This window comes from Sander vitreus, chromosome 10 (assembly GCF_031162955.1).
Source record: "Sander vitreus isolate 19-12246 chromosome 10, sanVit1, whole genome shotgun sequence".
Taxonomy (NCBI): Eukaryota; Metazoa; Chordata; class Actinopteri; order Perciformes; family Percidae; genus Sander; species Sander vitreus.
This window is the reverse complement of record NC_135864.1, coordinates 18,290,968-18,309,502: the sequence shown is the minus strand read 5'-3', so window position 1 is coordinate 18,309,502 and position 18,535 is coordinate 18,290,968. Positions and strand designations below refer to the sequence as shown.

The window sequence follows — 18,535 nt, the reverse complement described above, 5'->3', positions numbered from 1 at the left end:
CACAAAAACTACCAGACGTGTTTCCAGGTAAGAAGTCACAAGATTAAATATATCATTTGTAAAATATTATCTTGAAACAAAAGTGAAATCTTTGGAACATGAAGGGTGGATGAATTTCAGCATTATAATATGGTAATTACCAATTTTAAATTCCAAGAAGTTTTATCTAATTTGAAAGGTATTGCGCTGATAGTAGCCTATAATACTGTGAAAACATCAACATATATTACCCCATTATTACCATGTTATTACAATATTAATATAACTATATTACCATTACCCAGATATACATATGGTTATTATCAAACCCTTTCCTACTTATTACATTGGTAATTGCATGTTATTACTTCTGTTACCTTATCACCTTATTACTCCAGTATTACAGCTTATTACTGTGATGTATTACCACGTTATTACTTTGGTAATTACATGTTATTACCTATATATTACCTATTTATTATCTCACTGTTACCCCACTATTACCATCTTATTACCGGGCCGTAATATGCAGTGCTACCATGGCGTTTGTTAATACACACACACACACACTCACACTCACACACACACACACACACACCACACACACACACACACACACACACACACACAGTAGAACTGCAGAAGGGATTATTATCAGGCCTGTGTGTGTCTTATTGACACGCTTATTGTGCACTGCTGGATGGATGGATGGACTATTTGCAGTATCCAAAGTATGCACTGCTCTTTAGTAATGTGTTAAATGGCATCTTGCTGTGGGGCTGTCAAAACCAGCTGCTACTTTCCTTAGAACCCCTCCCCCCCCCAACCAACCACTGGCAAGCATATTTCTTTAAGTGTCCTTAAAGTCCTGTAAGTTTGGCAATGCAAGTGACTCAATATTACAGCATCCATGGGCCTCAGTGGCCGGTGTTATGGAAAACATGGTTGAAGCTATCAAATCAGAGTTTAGCATATTTTGTCATTGTTGCAATCAGGGACAGAGCACTGCATCATTGTTGCTGAATTTACAAAACTGAACCTGAAGTGAATTGATTCAACCTGCTGAAGTCTACAAAGCACAATTCATAGCTTCAGCACACCATTAGTGGCACGTGCAACCACATTTTTAACTTGGTGACTACATGTTTAATGCACAGTGCTGGAATGTCTGTCCCAGTACCTTTTGAGACTGCATCGAATCATATAAGATCTAATTTAAACCTTCAACATCAAATGAATATTTTCTTGTTTTTCGGAAAACATGCTGATGGTTTTACGCATGTGTTCAATGTATGTAAAAGAAAATCCTCTTAACTGTGAACTATATGTGCTCAGTGTGAGCAAAAATTTTGTAAGTGGGAATGTAAGTTTCAAAGTGAATAATTTGTTTAATAGACTTGTCAGCAAAGGGAACTCCATTTCATTCAAATCCAAAACAAGTCCTTAAACTATCACTTTAATAAATAAAAGGATAACAGGTCAAATGTTCTGAACTAATGCACTTACACGATATCATCAATCTAAATCAGCAAGAAAACGAAAAGCTCAAGCAACCCTCTCAGTTAAAAAGTCTTCTGAGCACCAAATTTATTTTGCAATGGGACTGTACATCAAATAGCTGAATGAGAGTACAAACACAGCCCAAATAGTGTTCCTGTCCAGTAAAAAAATTCAAATATTGAAATAATCACAGGATTTGGCTTAATAATACCATTCAAGTACAGTAAGAACTCTCAGAAAACCTTGAATAATGTACATCTTTACATTCTCCCCTTCTCCCCTTCCTCTCTGTCATTATGTAGACCAATACAGTATTTACATTCATGGGAAAGTTTAAACCACAAAAATTGGACGAGGATCAAAAGGAGAATAACGAAAGACATGTCAGTTTAAAAAAAAAAAAAAGCATTAACAACTTAATAAGGACTATTCCTTTTTTGGCACCACTGGCAGGCGTCCAAGGTGACAGAATTCAAAGCAGCTTATTGACTCTGAGCACTGTGCCATTTCACAAAAAAAGGCTAAAAGCACAAACTCACACGCAGGTGACATTGGCTTGAAGTGGTGGCAGAAAGAAGGGAAATGGCAGCAATAGAAATAAAATTGAGCCTTGGGTACAGATGAAGTAAAGATGAAAAAACAGAGGTCAAGCTGACGTCAAGCAGTGGACTCTTGATCCGTGGTCAATGACAGTGACTAAAAAGATTACACAAAAAAAGTCAAACTGGTAACTTTAAACATTAAGAAAAATAGACTAGATGATGGAAAAAAACATAAGTTTTACATATGCACAGACTACATTGAAACACTGCATTATAATAGCAGGTTTAAAAGCCACTTCAAAGTAAAATTTTATCATGACTTTTATATACCTGTATCAAAGCCATCTGCTAAATTATTTTTGCATTGATGGCCCTCCCTAGCCTCGTGAGACCGTCCTGATCTCGCGAGCTCCAGTTTTCTACTCGCAGATCAGTCTGGCATCTTGAGACAGAGAAAATTTGGAGCCGTTCGCCAAACGGCCGACCAATCAGCGTTGGTTTTGAGGCGGGTTTAGGTGTGACGCAACAGTTGTTTAGACTGTTCAGTCTAAATAACATGGCGGCTTCCACGGATGAGATGAGCGTAGCTATCGCGCAAGTTTTATCCGAATTAGAAAGTATTCCTTCATTGAAAGAAGAGCAAAAAACGGCACTGGAGGCTTTTCTCGGAGGAAAAGATGTTTTTACTCTTCTTCAGAAGTGTACCGGGAAAACTTGGTGGGGATTGTCGTTGATGAGGTTCATGTCACATACAAATGGTAAGTTTAAAAACGTTAACGTTAGCTATGTTACCTAACTTAATTGTATGTTAAACGATGGCATTAGAAGAACCGCAAGGTTCTTGAAGCCAAACTAACGCTAGCTACACTAACTTAGCTAGCTTCGTTGATCTGATTGGTTGATTTGGCCCGTCTATCACCAACATAGGTGGTGATAGACAGATGGTTTATCCAATCAGCTAACCAGTATTTTCGCCCCTTCTCAAAAGTTCTCCAATGAAAAGTTCCCAGATGGATATGCCGAGCAAATGCGAAGCAATCCATCTGGCGGAGTCAGGTTAGGCCCTCTCCCTATTATCATATGTAACTGAATCACACAGCTGGTGTTTGTCGCACTCACACATGGAATTTGCATCACATGGAAAAAATAATGTTTAGGATTTCACTTTTCTTTTTTTTCTCAGTTGGTATAGATCATAAGTGCTGCCATGGTTTTGAGTTGACTTAGACACAGTGAAAGACCTATTATCTCACCTTCCACTGTGTTATGATTAAACTAAGGTGCCTAATGTAGTGGTTGTATTGTCTTTGAGTACTTTGAAAAGCTCTATATAGATAAAATATATTGTTGTTATTATTATTATTATTATTAAGAAGATCAGGAAGAAATACTCTGGACATACACTGGCATTTGGTGTGCTGGGGACAATGCACGCAACAGGGTCAGGACTGGTTGTTTTAAGCATGAGCATTATAATGCAGTAACGTTATACAAATCATAATGGGTTTTCATTTGAACTTATTGATAACAAGGTCTCTGCCAGAACAACTCATTCAAAGTCTTCATTTAGAAAACAAATCTTGTTAGAGAGTCATGTCCTATTGAAAGGATGACAGACGACTGAAAAACGGGTCAACTTATCCTGTGTAGGCAGCATGTAATATGCTGCCTACACAATCGCTGAGGGCCGCTGTCAACGTTGACATGGGGTTCAAACGGAAGACCTTGAACTGACTACCATAGGCTTCTTCTGAAGTCAGTCTTATGTTGAAAATGGTGTTTAGACAGTGAGTGGGCACCAATAAAGCTATGATTAATTGCAGCCAAAACCCAAGGCTTCTGCACCATGAATTTAAAACACAATGACTACAGAAAGAAAGCATGCTAAAATGTCAGTGTTTACTTCCTGTTTTGTCCAGTTCAGCTTGACTCTCACAGGAGAGATATTGTTTCAGACAGTGAATGCAGCATGTTTCCATGTAATGTTTCTCTATGAACTACCGCCTTCCCAATTAACGATGATGCATGCAGGCAGAAAGTCACTCTCTCCCAGAGCTGTCAAAAGGTGCATTAAAGTGATTAGCTGGACAGCCACACGCTGGGATTAGACAGCAACCATCTTCTTAATGTGACTCTAAAGAGTCAATTTTGTAAATACAGTATTTCTCAGAGTCAAAGCACACAGAAAGCATCAAGCTCTGACAGCCACCACCCATCATCAACTTTTCTGTATTAAAAAGGTGGGAATATCTTAAAATCAAAAACACCCTCATTACACGAAAGCCACTGCTGTGCTGTCTGTTCAAAGGTGACAAAACCAAGTTTGCATAGAGATGTTTTATGACACAAATCAATAAAAGCTCTCCAAAAGCTTCAGAAAAGACATTAAGATTAGGGCCAATTATTATTCAAAGTGCAGAGCAATACACACCAGTCAAGCGGAATGTCACATTCTTCAACTCTGAATCCCATGATTTATTTTTATTCAGCTGCTGAGCTAAAATGATAACGTACATTTTCATTCACAGCAATTTTACAGCTCCTTCTGTTCTCCTTGGTGGTCGCCTTGACTACACTATCATGGGGGGTTTAAATGAAGTAAGGTCTTCTGTTGATAAATGAGAAGAGGGGTTGCCAAATAAACAGTGGAGTGTGTTTGCATATTTGTGTGTGTGATGAATGTGATGATTCTTCATCAGAGGCTGTGAAAAGACACATAATAGTCTAGCTAATAAGAGAGGGACAGAGTGGAAATAGATTTAATCTCTTTTACTGGAGCTTGTGTGTGTGTTTGCATATTTGTGTTTATGTGTGATGAATGTGATGATTCACATGATGGAGTGAATGGCAGCTGCCAAGGGAAGTATTGTAACGTGCACACACGCGAGTGATTTGTCTAACCACTGTCTTTTACTGGTTTAATTGTGTTATTGAAAGCCCCAGGTTGGCTAATAGTGGAGTGGGCGGACACAGCTTAACGCCACCCAAGATGATTGTGATTGGTTTAAAGAAATGCAACCCATCGTTTTTTTTTTTTTATTACTTCTATCCCAGAATGTATGTGTGTATTAATAATGAATGTCTGTAGGACAGAATTCTTGATACAACTTGCATTTATTCTTCGTCAATATACAGTACATGTTAACAGTGTTCGTATGGATTATAAATGCATTTATATGTCACAGGCTTACAGTTTAATGTAGGAGAGCCAGCAGCCTGTCCTTAGTTTTATACAAAATTATCTAAAACTACAAAGATAAAAGTAACTTGGCACATGACTCATAAGCATGCGTTTTTAACTGCAGTTAAAACCCCTTTTGTAGCATATAAATGTGATGAAATCATCTTTCAAATTATTGCGATGGCATAAGTCATTAAGACGGAGGGCATTTAAGTCCCGCCCCCACCGGAGGGGAAAACATCTCTCCGCTCTCCTTGGACTTGTATTGCGTTAAGGTGCCTCCTTGTCAATTCCGTCTGCTAGCAAACAACAGAAAAATGCCTAAAAGCTGCTGTGTGATTGGATGCACTACCAGCATAGAAAATAACCCATAAATTTGTTTTTATAAGCTGTCGAACTGAAACATAGCTTTTAGAAAAACAAAAGTGGATACAGACATGAGGAATCTGCAGGAAGAATGGGAAGACACTGACACTAACCTAACGTTATGCCCAACGTTACCTTTGCAGTAAGCATTTTTTGTTACCAAGTCAATTATCCAAATATTTCTGTAAGTTAAGCATTTTGACAGTATGCAACTTGTGTTATAGTGGAATGTGGATACATCAGAAAGCTATGCAGCATTATGTTTGCAAGTGTCTTAGCTTGCTAACACATAGCTAACATTAACTTACTAACAGCTAACTGTCCTCTCTGGTAGACAAGGGGTGCTAAAATATTTCTTTGACATGCTTAAATCTAATGTTTTAAGCTAGCTACAGGCACTTTGATAGCGTTTCAGCCCTTAGTAGCATATTGTGGCGACCAGTTGTTTTCCCCTCCAGTGGGCGTGGTTTTCAGAGTATGCTGCAGTGCGCTCCGTCTCTAATGTCAAATGCATTGTGATGTGACACAGAGTCCATTTTGATGCTAACACTAGAAGTCATCAAAATAAAAGAAAGTAAAATCTTACATGTAGGGGCTTTGACTGCAATTTAAAAATTAACAATGTTATAACAAATAATGAAAACGAGATAAAAAAGGATAAACTTAATGTTTAGATTTCTAGCAACCATTGACCTACAAACTTGTTATCAAGTGGCAGAAAGATTGATACACATTTAAAGCTTTAGTGCGTAACTTTGTTATAATAATGAACGTCCGTTACATTCAAGCCATTGCCATATATGAGTTGATACAAAGCTGATTAAGCATATCAGCTCCACAAACCTCCTCCTCCCTCTGTATTTCCCAGTATGGCTATGTTGTGGTAAATGGTGTAGTCCAGTGACTTTCGCACGCAGAAGCTCGAGTGAAGATAATTACATCTTCTGAAGAGGCCATCATGTTTTTTGTAATCCTCCGTGTCCTCTTTGGCTACAAGCAACTGCGTGGAGGAGGGTTGGTGCCATGTGGATGCGACATTGTTGTTGTCATTACTTAGAATCCTCATGGGGGAGACAGAAACTACGCACTATAGCTTTAACTATAAATTTCCTCTTTTACAGGTTGCTAGAATGTGAAATATCATGAATATAATTGTTATTGACAATCAAATCAAGTATAAAGCTAAAAATCATTACGATACAGTATGCATACGATAACTGAGTAAGGGATAATGTAGAGGTTAAGGTTGTCGGGAAGGTTAACTTTACTGCTGATGAGCTAGAATCTCCGGTGGAAGCCAGAGGCCTGTACTACGAATCAAGATCAACATGCCCTGGATTTCTTTCAGTTACCCGGCTTCACCTAACCTAACAACCACGGTCCCGCATAAGCTTTGTCACGACGGTGGTTATCAACTTGTTCAATCAACCCAGGGTTTCTCAATCCAGCGGCGCGTGCGTTCACATAAAAGAGGCGGTGTTTGCACAGCACGACCAATCGCAAACATCTACCAGAGCCGCATATTTTACACAAGAAGAGCAAACTATAATTCTACATAAATATGAAGAACACAGACACGGTTTTGCAGGCAAAACGCAGTACAGTGTCTCTCTCTCTCTCTCTCTCTCTCTCTCTCTCTCTCTCTCTCTCTCCGCGCACCAAGCTCTACCGGATCTTCTAAGAACGGTGACGCCGTTATCAATCGAGTATTGATTGGTCAGTAGGCGGTACTTTTACACCGGTTGATCTCTAATCTCCAACATAACCTGCTACCGAGTACGTTAGGTGTTCAGCATGAGTTACCATGGCGATTGAACCCAGTAACAACCACCGTCGTGATACAGAAAACCCTGGGTTGAACCTGAAGTTACCTCGTTAACGCCAAATCTTGCTTCGTAGTACAGGCCTCAGGTCTCCTTGGTGAGTGAGCTAAACATGTTGCTAACTAATGCTCTGTTTGCACTGTTGTCATTAGCGCTGTTAGCGCTCCCGGTTTCCTCCGCCCTCTCTCTCCCTTTGTGATCCCTTGATCAGCAGAATGAAATGGGGCTGGATCGGGCACACCTTAAGAAAACCACCCTCCAATACGACCAGACAGGCCTTAACCTGGAACCCACAAGGAAAAAGAAAGCCAGGAAGACCAAGAAACAGCTGGAAAAGGTCTGTCGAGGCAGAACTCAAGAAAGCAACAACATCGTGGAAGGAAGCAGAGAAGACCGCCCAACACCGAACCAGCTGGAGGAAATTCATGAATGACCTATGCTCCCCAAAGAGCAAAAGGGTTTAAGAAGAAGTAAGAAGAAGATCAGCAGAATGAGTTGCATTGATTTAAAAATGGTCCTCCAGAGTCTGTGATCAGAACTGCATCCATGGCAACGTTCTGTTATACTTAGCAACATTCTGTTATTCAGAAATAACAGACCATAGAATGCTGTGATTAACCAATCAAAATCAAGTATTTGCCAAGGCTGTGTAATAAAGAAAGTTATTCATTTGACCAAGACATGTTATTAGTCAGACCTGTTAGTCATGAGAGTTACTTTAAAAGTGACCCAGCCTGATAATAGAAGTGAATTAACAACATCAAGTTGTTATTTATAGATTACGATATTATTCATTTTTATTGACAATGATTACATAGACTTTTTTTATTGATTTAATAAAGAAAGATTTCTATGAAAAATTCCCTCGACTTAATATCAAGGGTTAAAAAGGGTCTGAGTATGAGACTAACTTTTGTTTTGCACACTGCATATTTAAATAGCAACTTTACACTTCTTAGAGACGATCATTATTGCTTAAGTGACTTCTCTGGGTAAAAATGCTTCTTGTTACATTTCTGACCTTAACAACCATGAGATTTAATTGTGGTCAGGTGTAGTCTGACTTTTGACATCCAAGTGTGATGTAGCGTTGCACAACAATATAATGTTAACTGATATATTGCATCAGGTGGGGGCATAGCATGGAGCAAACACTAGGTGTCAACGCAATCAGAGTTTTCTACTTAGTGTACCCACACTTTAACTTAAAGGTGCTGTAAGCGATGTCACACGTTTCTTTGGGCTACAACATGTTTTGTCACATACAGCAAACATCTCCTCACTATCCGCTAGGGCTGCACAATTAATCGAATTTTAGTCGTCACGAGGTTTACCAGTAAACGCAACATTTTGTCCCGTCTGTGTTGTTTTTCAGACAACAGCAGTGATCAGTGCTAGTTTGAGTCTTTTAGCTCATAGCTTTAGCGCATCCCGCTGTTGAATCCTCTACAGTGAAATACAGTCACACTACACCGTTTAGCAGGAATGTAGCACAATAAGGATGTGAAAGCAGTTATAATTAGCCTATGTGACAATAAAATTTGTTTTGGTTAAAATCAACAAATAATCCTGATAATTAATCGTGATCAATATATTAATCAAATAATGAGGAATGAGGAGGAGGGAGGGGCGAGCTAGCCTCCGTTTTGTTTTACAATACATTAAACGTCAACAATAAGTGACGTCACCCAACATCGCTTGATGTCTAATGTGCTTTTCAGCTCATCCACGATTTTCTGCAACTGGTCTGCTGCCTGCCTGATTGAATGAACAAATTTCATGATCTCAGATCTGATTGGAGTGGTATTTTGGGAAGGCTGGTCCTGTGCCTCTGATTTGTCAGACACATTTCCCCCTTTTTCATCTATTGCCTTTGCCTGTCTGATGTGGTGTAACTCTTTTGCATCCATGGCAATAAAGAACACATCCACTGCCACAAATAAGCCAGAGAACACACCTGTTGCTACATCTGCCAGGCGTACTATCCTGGATGTTTGTGCTGCAGTCTTGCCGATGGTCATCACGCTACCTAGTCGCACCGCTTCAGAAATGCCACCCAGGCACTTCCCTGCCCTGCAGCCAAACTGTAACATGTTGTTTGTATATACCTCCTCACTACCATTATTGTCAGTTATGTCAACTGATTTACATTCAATCTCCTGGAGCCAGGTGGCAACTGCCTTAACTTTCTGTTCAAGCTCTTTTATTGTATTTCGAACAGCTTTGCGATCAGAAGACTGGTTGACCATATTAGTGATATTCGAGGTACCAGCAGTGATCCCACCAGCCACACCCACTCCTACTCCAACCCCAGTGACAATAAGAGAGGCTCCCAAAGTGAAGGGAGCCAGTATAAGGCCCACTATGGATGTAATCCCTCCCACCGCTCCAATCACTCCACCTGTCAGACTGCCGATGGTGGTGCCTAAATGCACACGCTCCAAACTGTCAGCCACTTCCCTTAGCTTGTCCAACTTGGTCTGGAGTTCCTCCACAGTTGTTTTGCACTATCAAAAAAACACAGACATTGTCAGCGGAAAAGTAGGTACCTACAAACAGTTATTCAAATAAAGAGCAACTTAGCGTAACGCTGAACAAGACATTATTAGGCAAATGTTCCAATTAACTTTGATGAAGTGAAAACACACAGTGAGAGGGTCAAAGTTTAAGCCGAAATCACACAAAAACAAGTTCACGGCTATTTTAATGTACACAGTGCCATGGATACGTATGCTAAGTCTCTTTCATGACAGGTCAGCGTGTTACCACGCCCCTAAAGCATCTCCTGCTTTATTGTCAATTTAAAAATAAATGGGACCATAATTTACAAAATGAACATCATGCTGTATTGAAGAAAACTTGAAAGTAGCGATTGAGGTCATAAACTCATTATGAAAATGTTTACTGAGGTAATTAGTCAAGTGTCAAGTAGGGTCGTTTTCCCATAGAATTCTAAACAGATTCAATTTTGCAACTGGGGTGTTGCCCCCTAGCCTGGTCCTACCAGACTCTCGTACATTTCATTTGTACAGAGTTTGGTAGGACTAAGTTAACACTTAGTGTTAACTTCCTTGAAGGCGGGTACTCTGTTGAAGTTTAAAACTATTGGATCTGCGCAGAGCCACTCTGGTAGCCTGGATCCGCCCTCCTACATACTGTTTGGTTGGACCAGGCTAACGAGGGGAGACAACAACTCGGGTTAGCATCTCTAGCGTTAACCTTAGCCAACACCTTAACTAATGGAGCGAGCTGGAAAATCATATATTCGGCAGTGTTGCCACAACGGACTGTCTCTTTCTCCGCCGCATTTACGGAACTACATCAAACTAGTGCACGTCACGACCTCAACGTCATTGTTCTCAGCCACTCCCTCTATTCGCTGATTGGACCGCCAAAGATTATCTGTAATAATAATGGAAATATGGATGCACAATTCTGGTCAAAATTAGAATCACAATCTTTTCCATTCTGAATTGAGATCACAATTTTGTAAAAATAAATTTAAAGCCTAACGGTAGGTTTCCACACAGCGAAATTTCGCTTTGCTCTCATTGAGGTTGAATGGAGACGAAAATTGCCCTAATTGGGCAAGATGAGAGCGAATCGCCAAGGCAAGCGAAACAAAGTTGACGAAAGTTTAACTTTATTCAAATGAGGACCACTCGAAAACCAATCATGTTCGCTTGTTGGTGTTTGGAGGTGGGAGTTACAAAAAAAGTCTGACCAAGATGGCGGAGGTTATCAGCGCTGTATCATGAAAATTTGTGATTGAAATGTTTCTACACGAACATTGGTACTTGTATCAACACAAATTTTGATTTATATGACACACAAACTTAGTCAGGGCACATACACCACTAAATAGACCACTGTATATGTTAGTTTAAACACTCAAACTTTTCAGCTAGCCAACAGGCTAATCGCTAGCATGTTCGGACATTGGATTTCATTGTAAGCCTAGCCAGGCAGCTAGGTTATTGTGCATTTGTTTGATGACATGTTTTGTTGGCGAACATTGATGCTTTTACAACCTACAATAGCAACGATAGCTTGCTAGCAAACAACCTGCTAGCTACCTGTGCTACCTAGCTTCAACCCTCTCTGCTAGCTGCCTAGCAGCCGGTGTTCTGTGGCGGTCTGGCATGTTGTTTTCGCGACCACGCCCCCGAGGCAATATTTCGCTGGCCGAAATTTGCTTGGTGTTTCGCTGTGTGGAAACCTACCGTAATACTTTTCCTTTAACATTCAATTAGTTGGTAAAAAAGCTTTTTATTATTTTCTTTACCTCTAATCACTTTATAAAGTAATTTATTTGATGAGTTTAACATTGTATTTACGAGTGTCATACCTTTTCTAAGAGACAGTCTACAATAAAAGGACGCTCCAGGATCTCACTGGCTGTTGGTCTTGATTGAGGGTCTTTATTTAATATATCATTCAATAGTTCACAAAGCTCTGGTGAAAATGGCTCTTTGAGAACTGGGTAAGGACCATTAATTATCTTGGGCATCATCTTAATCGTAGTCTCTCCTGAGAACTGAAAAATAATTATTGTTAGAAAACACTTAAAACTAATTATAAGATCATATGTTATAGTATACACATACTACTATATATGATACCCTGTTTGTATTTATCAAGTACATCTTTGTTGTACACTCAACATCAACTTTACTTACAACATTCACATTTCAGAGAAATATTGAAAATATTTCCCTTGTTGCAATTACATAACACTGAGGATTGTCCTTATGCTCTGTCATAATGCATAGCAGCATTTTTGTTAAATTCTTTACTTTTAAAAAAATAAAATAATACATAGCACAGTTGGGTTGGTCTTACATACATTTTTGATGACATGCAAAACTGTTACTTACTGCCGATTGTCGAGTACAGAGCTCATAGAGTATGCAACCCACTGACCAAATGTCACTATAAATAAAGAAATTATTATTATTATTATTATTATTATTATTATTTATTAGTGGTAGTAGCACAAAATAAATAAAAAAATGTGATGCTGACAATGAAGGTAACATTGGACAAAACATTATTCACTGTATATTATCTAGACCTACTTTATGGAAAGTCTCCTGCGATAACTTCTCAGGTATGATTTGAAACTATAAATAAAATTGAATTTAACTCAGTTAAAGGAGACCTACTGCATTAGGCTATGCTTTTCCATATTTTCTGTCATATCTATAATGTTATAATTTCATATGTTCATATTAAATGTGGCCAAAGCTTCTGGACTATGAGGTAAATGTATTTAAAAGAAATCCCTGTTAGCCAAAAACTCAGATTTCAGAGTTTTCAATGATAACACATCACTTTTGTGAAACCGGCCCCTGGTTAGCATCCCTAAATGAATCCTTCTCCCTCTCTCTGCCTCAAATACACACTATACACTGTAAAATACAGACTTGTTTTACTATTAAGGGATTCATTGCATCGATTTGATGCAGCCTATGTACAAGCTGGTCAAATAAACTTTCCATTTACTTTTTTTGTCCAGCTGAATTGTGACAAGGAGGCTCTGAAGTATTTTTATTTTAGGTTTTTAAAGGCTCATCTGGCTCAAACATTCCAATTATGGCTGTGGCGTTTTTCTGGTTTCTTTACACTGCACAATTCATTTATTATAATAACAACCTAAACTGAGTCCATTTGTGTGGGGGGCACATGTACATTTCTCATTTTGGTAAAACACGTTTTACCTTTTAGCATCATAGGTCCCATTTACGAAGACTTCTGGTGGCAGATAATTTATTTTTTCCGGCTGATTTGCTGCAGTGTTTTTTGAACTGTGTGGGGGGAAACATAAAAAATGATTTGTATAAAACAAACAAACATACATACATAGTACATTGACTGATTGATAGAGATCTTCTAGTTTTTCCTTCCCGATACTGATTCAGATAACTGAACTTGCGTTTCGGCTGATGAGTAAATGTATATTAATTATTTTTCAACAGCTGTACACTACTAACCCTGTATGGGTGTGATATAATTACTATCATTATTGTATGGCCTGGCTCAGGTTAATCCCTTGCTAAAACATGAACAAATACATGCAGAGATTGAATGCCATAGAACTTTCTTGTATCTTCTATTTTGACAGTCAGTCATAACAGAAAATAAATATATTCAGGGATTATCATATACAGAAACAGAAATCCAAAGGATAACATGTTAAAGTGAAGACAAAGACAACACAAAGAAGCACAAGACATACTACATACATGTATACATACATACATACATACTAGAGCTGTCGGTCTTCCTCTATAATACCATTCAAATTTCATTTTTTTTTTTATATTCAAATAATAAATAATATTTGAATTAATGCTCATATGCAGCCTGTTATAAATATGTACTACACTACTCAGGCTTATGCATTGTCAATGCCACTATAAGCATGTGGTTGTTGTTACACATTCTGTCCACTAGAGGACTTCCAACATCAGCCTGGCCTTGAAGGGGATCTACGTCATGGCGCATTGCATTTCTGGCATGCCGTTCTCTGTTTACATTATTTTCCACCACGCACACAGCGACAAACACAAATCAACAGAGAACTCTGTAATGAAACATTATCTAACAAATGTATTGAAGCAGCTCTGTTGTAAAGGCTAACGTTGCTCGGTTAGCACAATGACATCATGTTAGAAAGCACAGCCTAAGCGATTTGTCATAAACTAAGTAACAATAGTGTTAGCCACAATGCTAACGGCATTGATAACTAAGCCAAACTGTGCTGTCACTACTATTTTAGTGATTTAAAAGCAACCTGTTTCTTGCAGATTGTCACCTTACTGAGAATACAGCTGTTAGAAGGTAATGAAGTCGAAGCTAACTCTGACAGCTGTAGGGCAGCTAACATAATCTTTAGCTGTCTCCATGAAGCTCCAAGCTAAGCTCCTATAACTCACGACGCAGTTAGGAAACCAGAAGGAGCTAACTATTGATAACATAAGCATTTTGGCTCGGTGGATGTCGATTTTAAAGTCATGTTAAAACTATTTCCCATCCTTCTGATTTCCAGCTGCAGTCTGTCACTCCCCCCTCTACTAACGTTACTCGGTACGTAACGTTAGCTCACAATGCCTTGTGTTTCTCACCCCCGTAACTTATTGTTCATCAGACGTGACGTGAGAAGAGGGACATTAGCTAACGTTAGCCAACCTATTTATAAAAAAAATCACATTTGAATAGTAATTTCAGCATTCAAATAGTATTGATTTTTTTACTATTTGAATTATATTCAACTTTCGGAATTCGTTCCAACAGCCCTAATACATAGATACATACATACATACAGACATACACATACATATTGTACAAAAAGAAATACTTTTACTTTTCATGGATTTTTCCAAATCCATCCAGGCACACTATACCAAATTCAGTGAGGAGTATGTCCTATAAAATATGAAAAGGTAAAACTGTAACTTTAAATAGACACATTAAACATTAAAAATGTTAGTGTTTCAAATGGGGAAACATTCTTTTTATCTCAAATGGGGAAAATATATATGGCAAAGTTTCATTGGAATGATTGAATATCACATCATCAATACATTTTATCTTCTGATGATATAAAAAAGCTAATGGATAAATTCTGTGGAAACGTCTTTTTGCATCTTTTAATCAGTGTGTGTAAAATGTGTAGTACCTCTGGTGTCAGATGTTTGTGAAGCAAGCCTTTTTCATGAATGGTTCTCAAAGCCATACAGATCTCAATAATCCAGCTCAGTACCTAGAAAAGAAATGATGGAACCTCTAGAATAGCAGGAATATCAATTAATTGCAAAATATATAGACTGATGGACTGGCCCTGAGTATATTTCACTCACAAAACAAACAATACAAATTTGAAATGTCTTTTGCAAAAGACTACTGTACCTCAAACTCCTTCAGAGAGTCATTCATCTCTGTGATCTTTGCAGCAAGGCTCCCTCCCTGACAGTAGTCCATCACAACATAGTAAGTCTTCTCATTTTTATCTTTATAACAGAGAGAAAATAGAATATGTTGGTATTTTATAACAACTAATCCATAGATAGATCAAGATACATTGTTTTTTTCTCCCTCTGAGCTCACGGTTTAGTTGTTGATTGGTACTTAAAGTTAGGATTCAGATTTTCAATTGAATTGTCTCAGAATTAGCCCATTGCCCAAAATGGCAACTTGGTTATGAGAATCAGACCTTCTCTTACAAACCAGAAGATATTGATCATATTACTGCTATGCAAATGCATGTGTTTAAAAAAAAACTAAACATTTTATCAACAATTGTTTTGGTTGATCAGACATCCATTCCACGGCCAAACCCAGCAAACATTGAGACGTTGCATGCCTGTTGTTTGAATGATGTACCTGGTCATCTGCTGGATGTTCTTCCAGGATGTTTTAGCAAAAATTAAATACAGTATTGTTGAAGTTTATTTAGACAGTGTGCATTCAGCAGCTTTATACAAGAACTGAAAATAATAAGTCAACTATGTCTAAAAATGTTGTTTGTATGAGCCAAAAACCTTTTTCCAAGCTATGATCCCACTGAACACACATCCTTCATGGCCTTCTGCCACAAAGTCAGTCCTTGTTGACAGGAGGTTGTGGTGGATGAATGGGTCAAATACAGGACTGTCAACCAGGAGACTGTGGTTTGTAGGCTTGGGCCGGTGTAAACATTTTCAAACCGGTTTGATTTCAAGCCAAACACCGGACCAGTATACCGAATTTTACCACTAGGTGTCACTCTTGTCTCAGCCGCTCCCTATTGAGACTGATGAGAGAGCCCATAATGGCTGAATGAGTGTGGTGACCCACCGCTACTGAAATGTGATCGCTGTCATGGTGCTGCAGTAAATCGCTGTGAGACGCTAGCGGCTCTGTTAGTTTGTTTATGAACATTACTTATTAACAACTTATTAACAGTGTTGGGCAAGCTATTGGAGAGTTCAGTGAGGTAAGCTAACGTTACCAGTTATTCTACAGTAAATTAAGCTTCCCCACACTGAAGCTAACGTTAGTCCCCAAATAAATAAAGCAAGCTATAAGCTACATCAACATGGTCAGAACTATTTTTTTTATACGTCATGTATACATGTAACGATACACGTCTGTGTTTGGCGGTGGAATCACTAATCCTCAGCAGTTTTATTTCAGACCGCAGGAGAAGGCTCCGCTGTGCGTGTGTTGAGCTTTAGAATACTCTGGTAAATGTACTGTGTGGACGCTACCACACTACTTGATCAATAAAAGTAGTAACAAATGCATGTATATAGCTGTCCATATTAACGACAGCGATGTACAAGTCAATTGCACTCTGAAACTCTAGGGGCACCAAATTGCAAAGAAATCCAATGTTGCTTTTAAAAACATTTTTCCCTCTTGTCTGCTATTAAATTTCTCGTACCATAACATCCCTACACTGAGTTACAGCAGGTGTCCCAGAGGTAAGGACATAAGCTATCTATTCTATAATACATTTGTTTTAAAATGATGTTGAGTCTCATTACTTGTATCACAACTTTGTTATGTGCATACTATACTTGTGTATTAAACAGACATCAACATGTTCAGAAGAACATAAAACTTGAAGCAGATTTGTCAAAACTTACCTTTGAAAGAGTTTTTGCTGTTCACGATGTGAGGATGGCTTGTTGTCTTGAGGATTTCTATCGCTGCGGTTAATGCTGGATCAGCATTTCGGGTAGTCTGTTAAAAACACCACTTGCATAAAATATAGCCTGGCAGAGTGACTGGCAGCACACAGGTTAAAGTTGTATGCCTGAGATAGTAGTCAACAAACTAGATCCTTCAGCAAAACTCTTTACTTGCACTTCTACCTGCTGCCTCAAATTGTCCAAAGGCTGGCTGCCTGCACATACCGAGGCAGTAGCTATTAAACGTAGGTAATGTTAGGCTACACTAGCAGCTAGCATAGGCTAATTATTTTTGCTTAACGCTAATGGGTTAGTTGGATTCACCAAAGTCACACAATAACACAGTAACCGATCGAGACAGCAGAAGACCCACAACTAACCGGTCAAGCAGCAGCAGAACAGAAACTCCTGTGTTCTGCGAGGTAAAATTACTGTTTTTGTCAATGGACTCTGGTGGCTTTGAAGAGAGTATAGATAACGGCTTCAGGTCCCTGCTGGAAAGGGCTGTCTGATGGCAAGGTAAAAGAGTAAAAATATCTAAACATTGCATACACTTGAAGCAATAGTTTGGCTTCCCTCCATGGCACCAGCTATCAGTTTGTTAGTCTAACTTTTTTTTTTTTCTCAGACACAGAGTGATACCTATTGTGCAAAGAAAATGGATGATATAGCAGTGGTATGTGTAAATATATAATGTAGTCTCTCTCCTCCTGGTCAATTTAATCTATCCGCCACATTTAAAGGCGATGAGAGGACTTGTGATTGATTACAGTGATAATGTATTTAGCCTTTTACATTGCGTCGCATTGCTCCTGGTTTGTGCTACTGCTGACAGTCAGCAAAATTGAAACAAAATAGTGTGCCATTTCTTTCATAATCAGTAATCTGCTATCAGTTCCATGTGGTGACTTTTTTTCTCCCTAGTTCATAAAACCTTCCTATCACAGATGTTTTTTTTTAGATTAGCTCAGGAACTCTTAACTTACCTGATCTAAAATGATCTTTTTAATGAGAAATGTGTCATCTCCCTTTGTGTAAACAGAACCATTTTCTGTTTCTTTTTGTAGTACATAGCCATTCTGTGCCAGGGTGCTCTGCTCTGCCCCCATCTTTGTTGTTGTATTCTATTGACACACAAATGATGAAGTCAACACAAATATGCCATAGTAGTGCATCATGTCATTGTGCAATTCTGTATTATATAATAAACTTTGAACTCTCAGATGATTCTATTATTTACTTATTAACTTTCCAGCAACACGCTCGTACTCACACCTGATAAAAACAAAACAATAAAACAATAGAGCCTTTCATTGTAATTATTTAAATAAAACAAATTGTGTAGCAAACAAGTACTGTACATACCCAAATGTAACACCTGTGGGTGATCCAACATCGGCGAATGAGGCTCTGTTCTAACAACCAAAAGTGAACTTTAGTTTATATTGAGGAGTGAAACGAAAGTGA

At 38.5% G+C, this 18,535-nt stretch overlaps 1 protein-coding gene across 2 annotated transcripts; it reads right to left on the bottom strand.

The window, feature by feature from the left end:
* Nucleotides 1–5,116: 5,116 nt before the first annotated feature.
* LOC144524415 (serine/threonine-protein kinase Nek11-like) lies at nucleotides 5,117–18,524 on the bottom strand. Of its 2 annotated transcripts, none has more exons than XM_078260654.1 (10): nucleotides 18,434–18,524; nucleotides 18,055–18,192; nucleotides 17,024–17,120; nucleotides 15,303–15,403; nucleotides 15,073–15,156; nucleotides 14,758–14,819; nucleotides 13,112–13,198; nucleotides 12,269–12,323; nucleotides 11,740–11,928; nucleotides 5,117–9,898 (listed from the first exon to the last, which is right to left on the bottom strand). In XM_078260654.1, the coding sequence occupies exons 2-10, from the start codon at nucleotides 18,175–18,177 to the stop codon at nucleotides 9,053–9,055; spliced, it is 1,644 nt and encodes a 547-aa protein (XP_078116780.1). In that variant the 5' UTR covers nucleotides 18,178–18,192; nucleotides 18,434–18,524; the 3' UTR covers nucleotides 5,117–9,052. The 2 variants fall into 2 exon arrangements, with proteins under 2 accessions (XP_078116780.1, XP_078116781.1); XM_078260655.1 differs by lacking the exon at nucleotides 18,434–18,524 and adding an exon at nucleotides 18,309–18,343.
* Nucleotides 18,525–18,535: the final 11 nt, after the last annotated feature.

Bases quoted from the DNA above. Each gene is read 5' to 3' on its own strand.
- LOC144524415 (XM_078260654.1), bottom strand. From the start codon at position 18,177: ATGGGGGCAGAGCAGAGCACCCTGGCACAGAATGGCTATGTACTACAA. The intron at 12,324-13,111 runs GTAAAACGTGTT...CTTTATTTATAG, and splicing joins GGGACCTATGATGCTAAAAG to TGACATTTGGTCAGTGGGTT. The intron at 11,929-12,268 runs GTAAGTAACAGT...ATTATTTTTCAG, and splicing joins TCTGTACTCGACAATCGGCA to TTCTCAGGAGAGACTACGAT.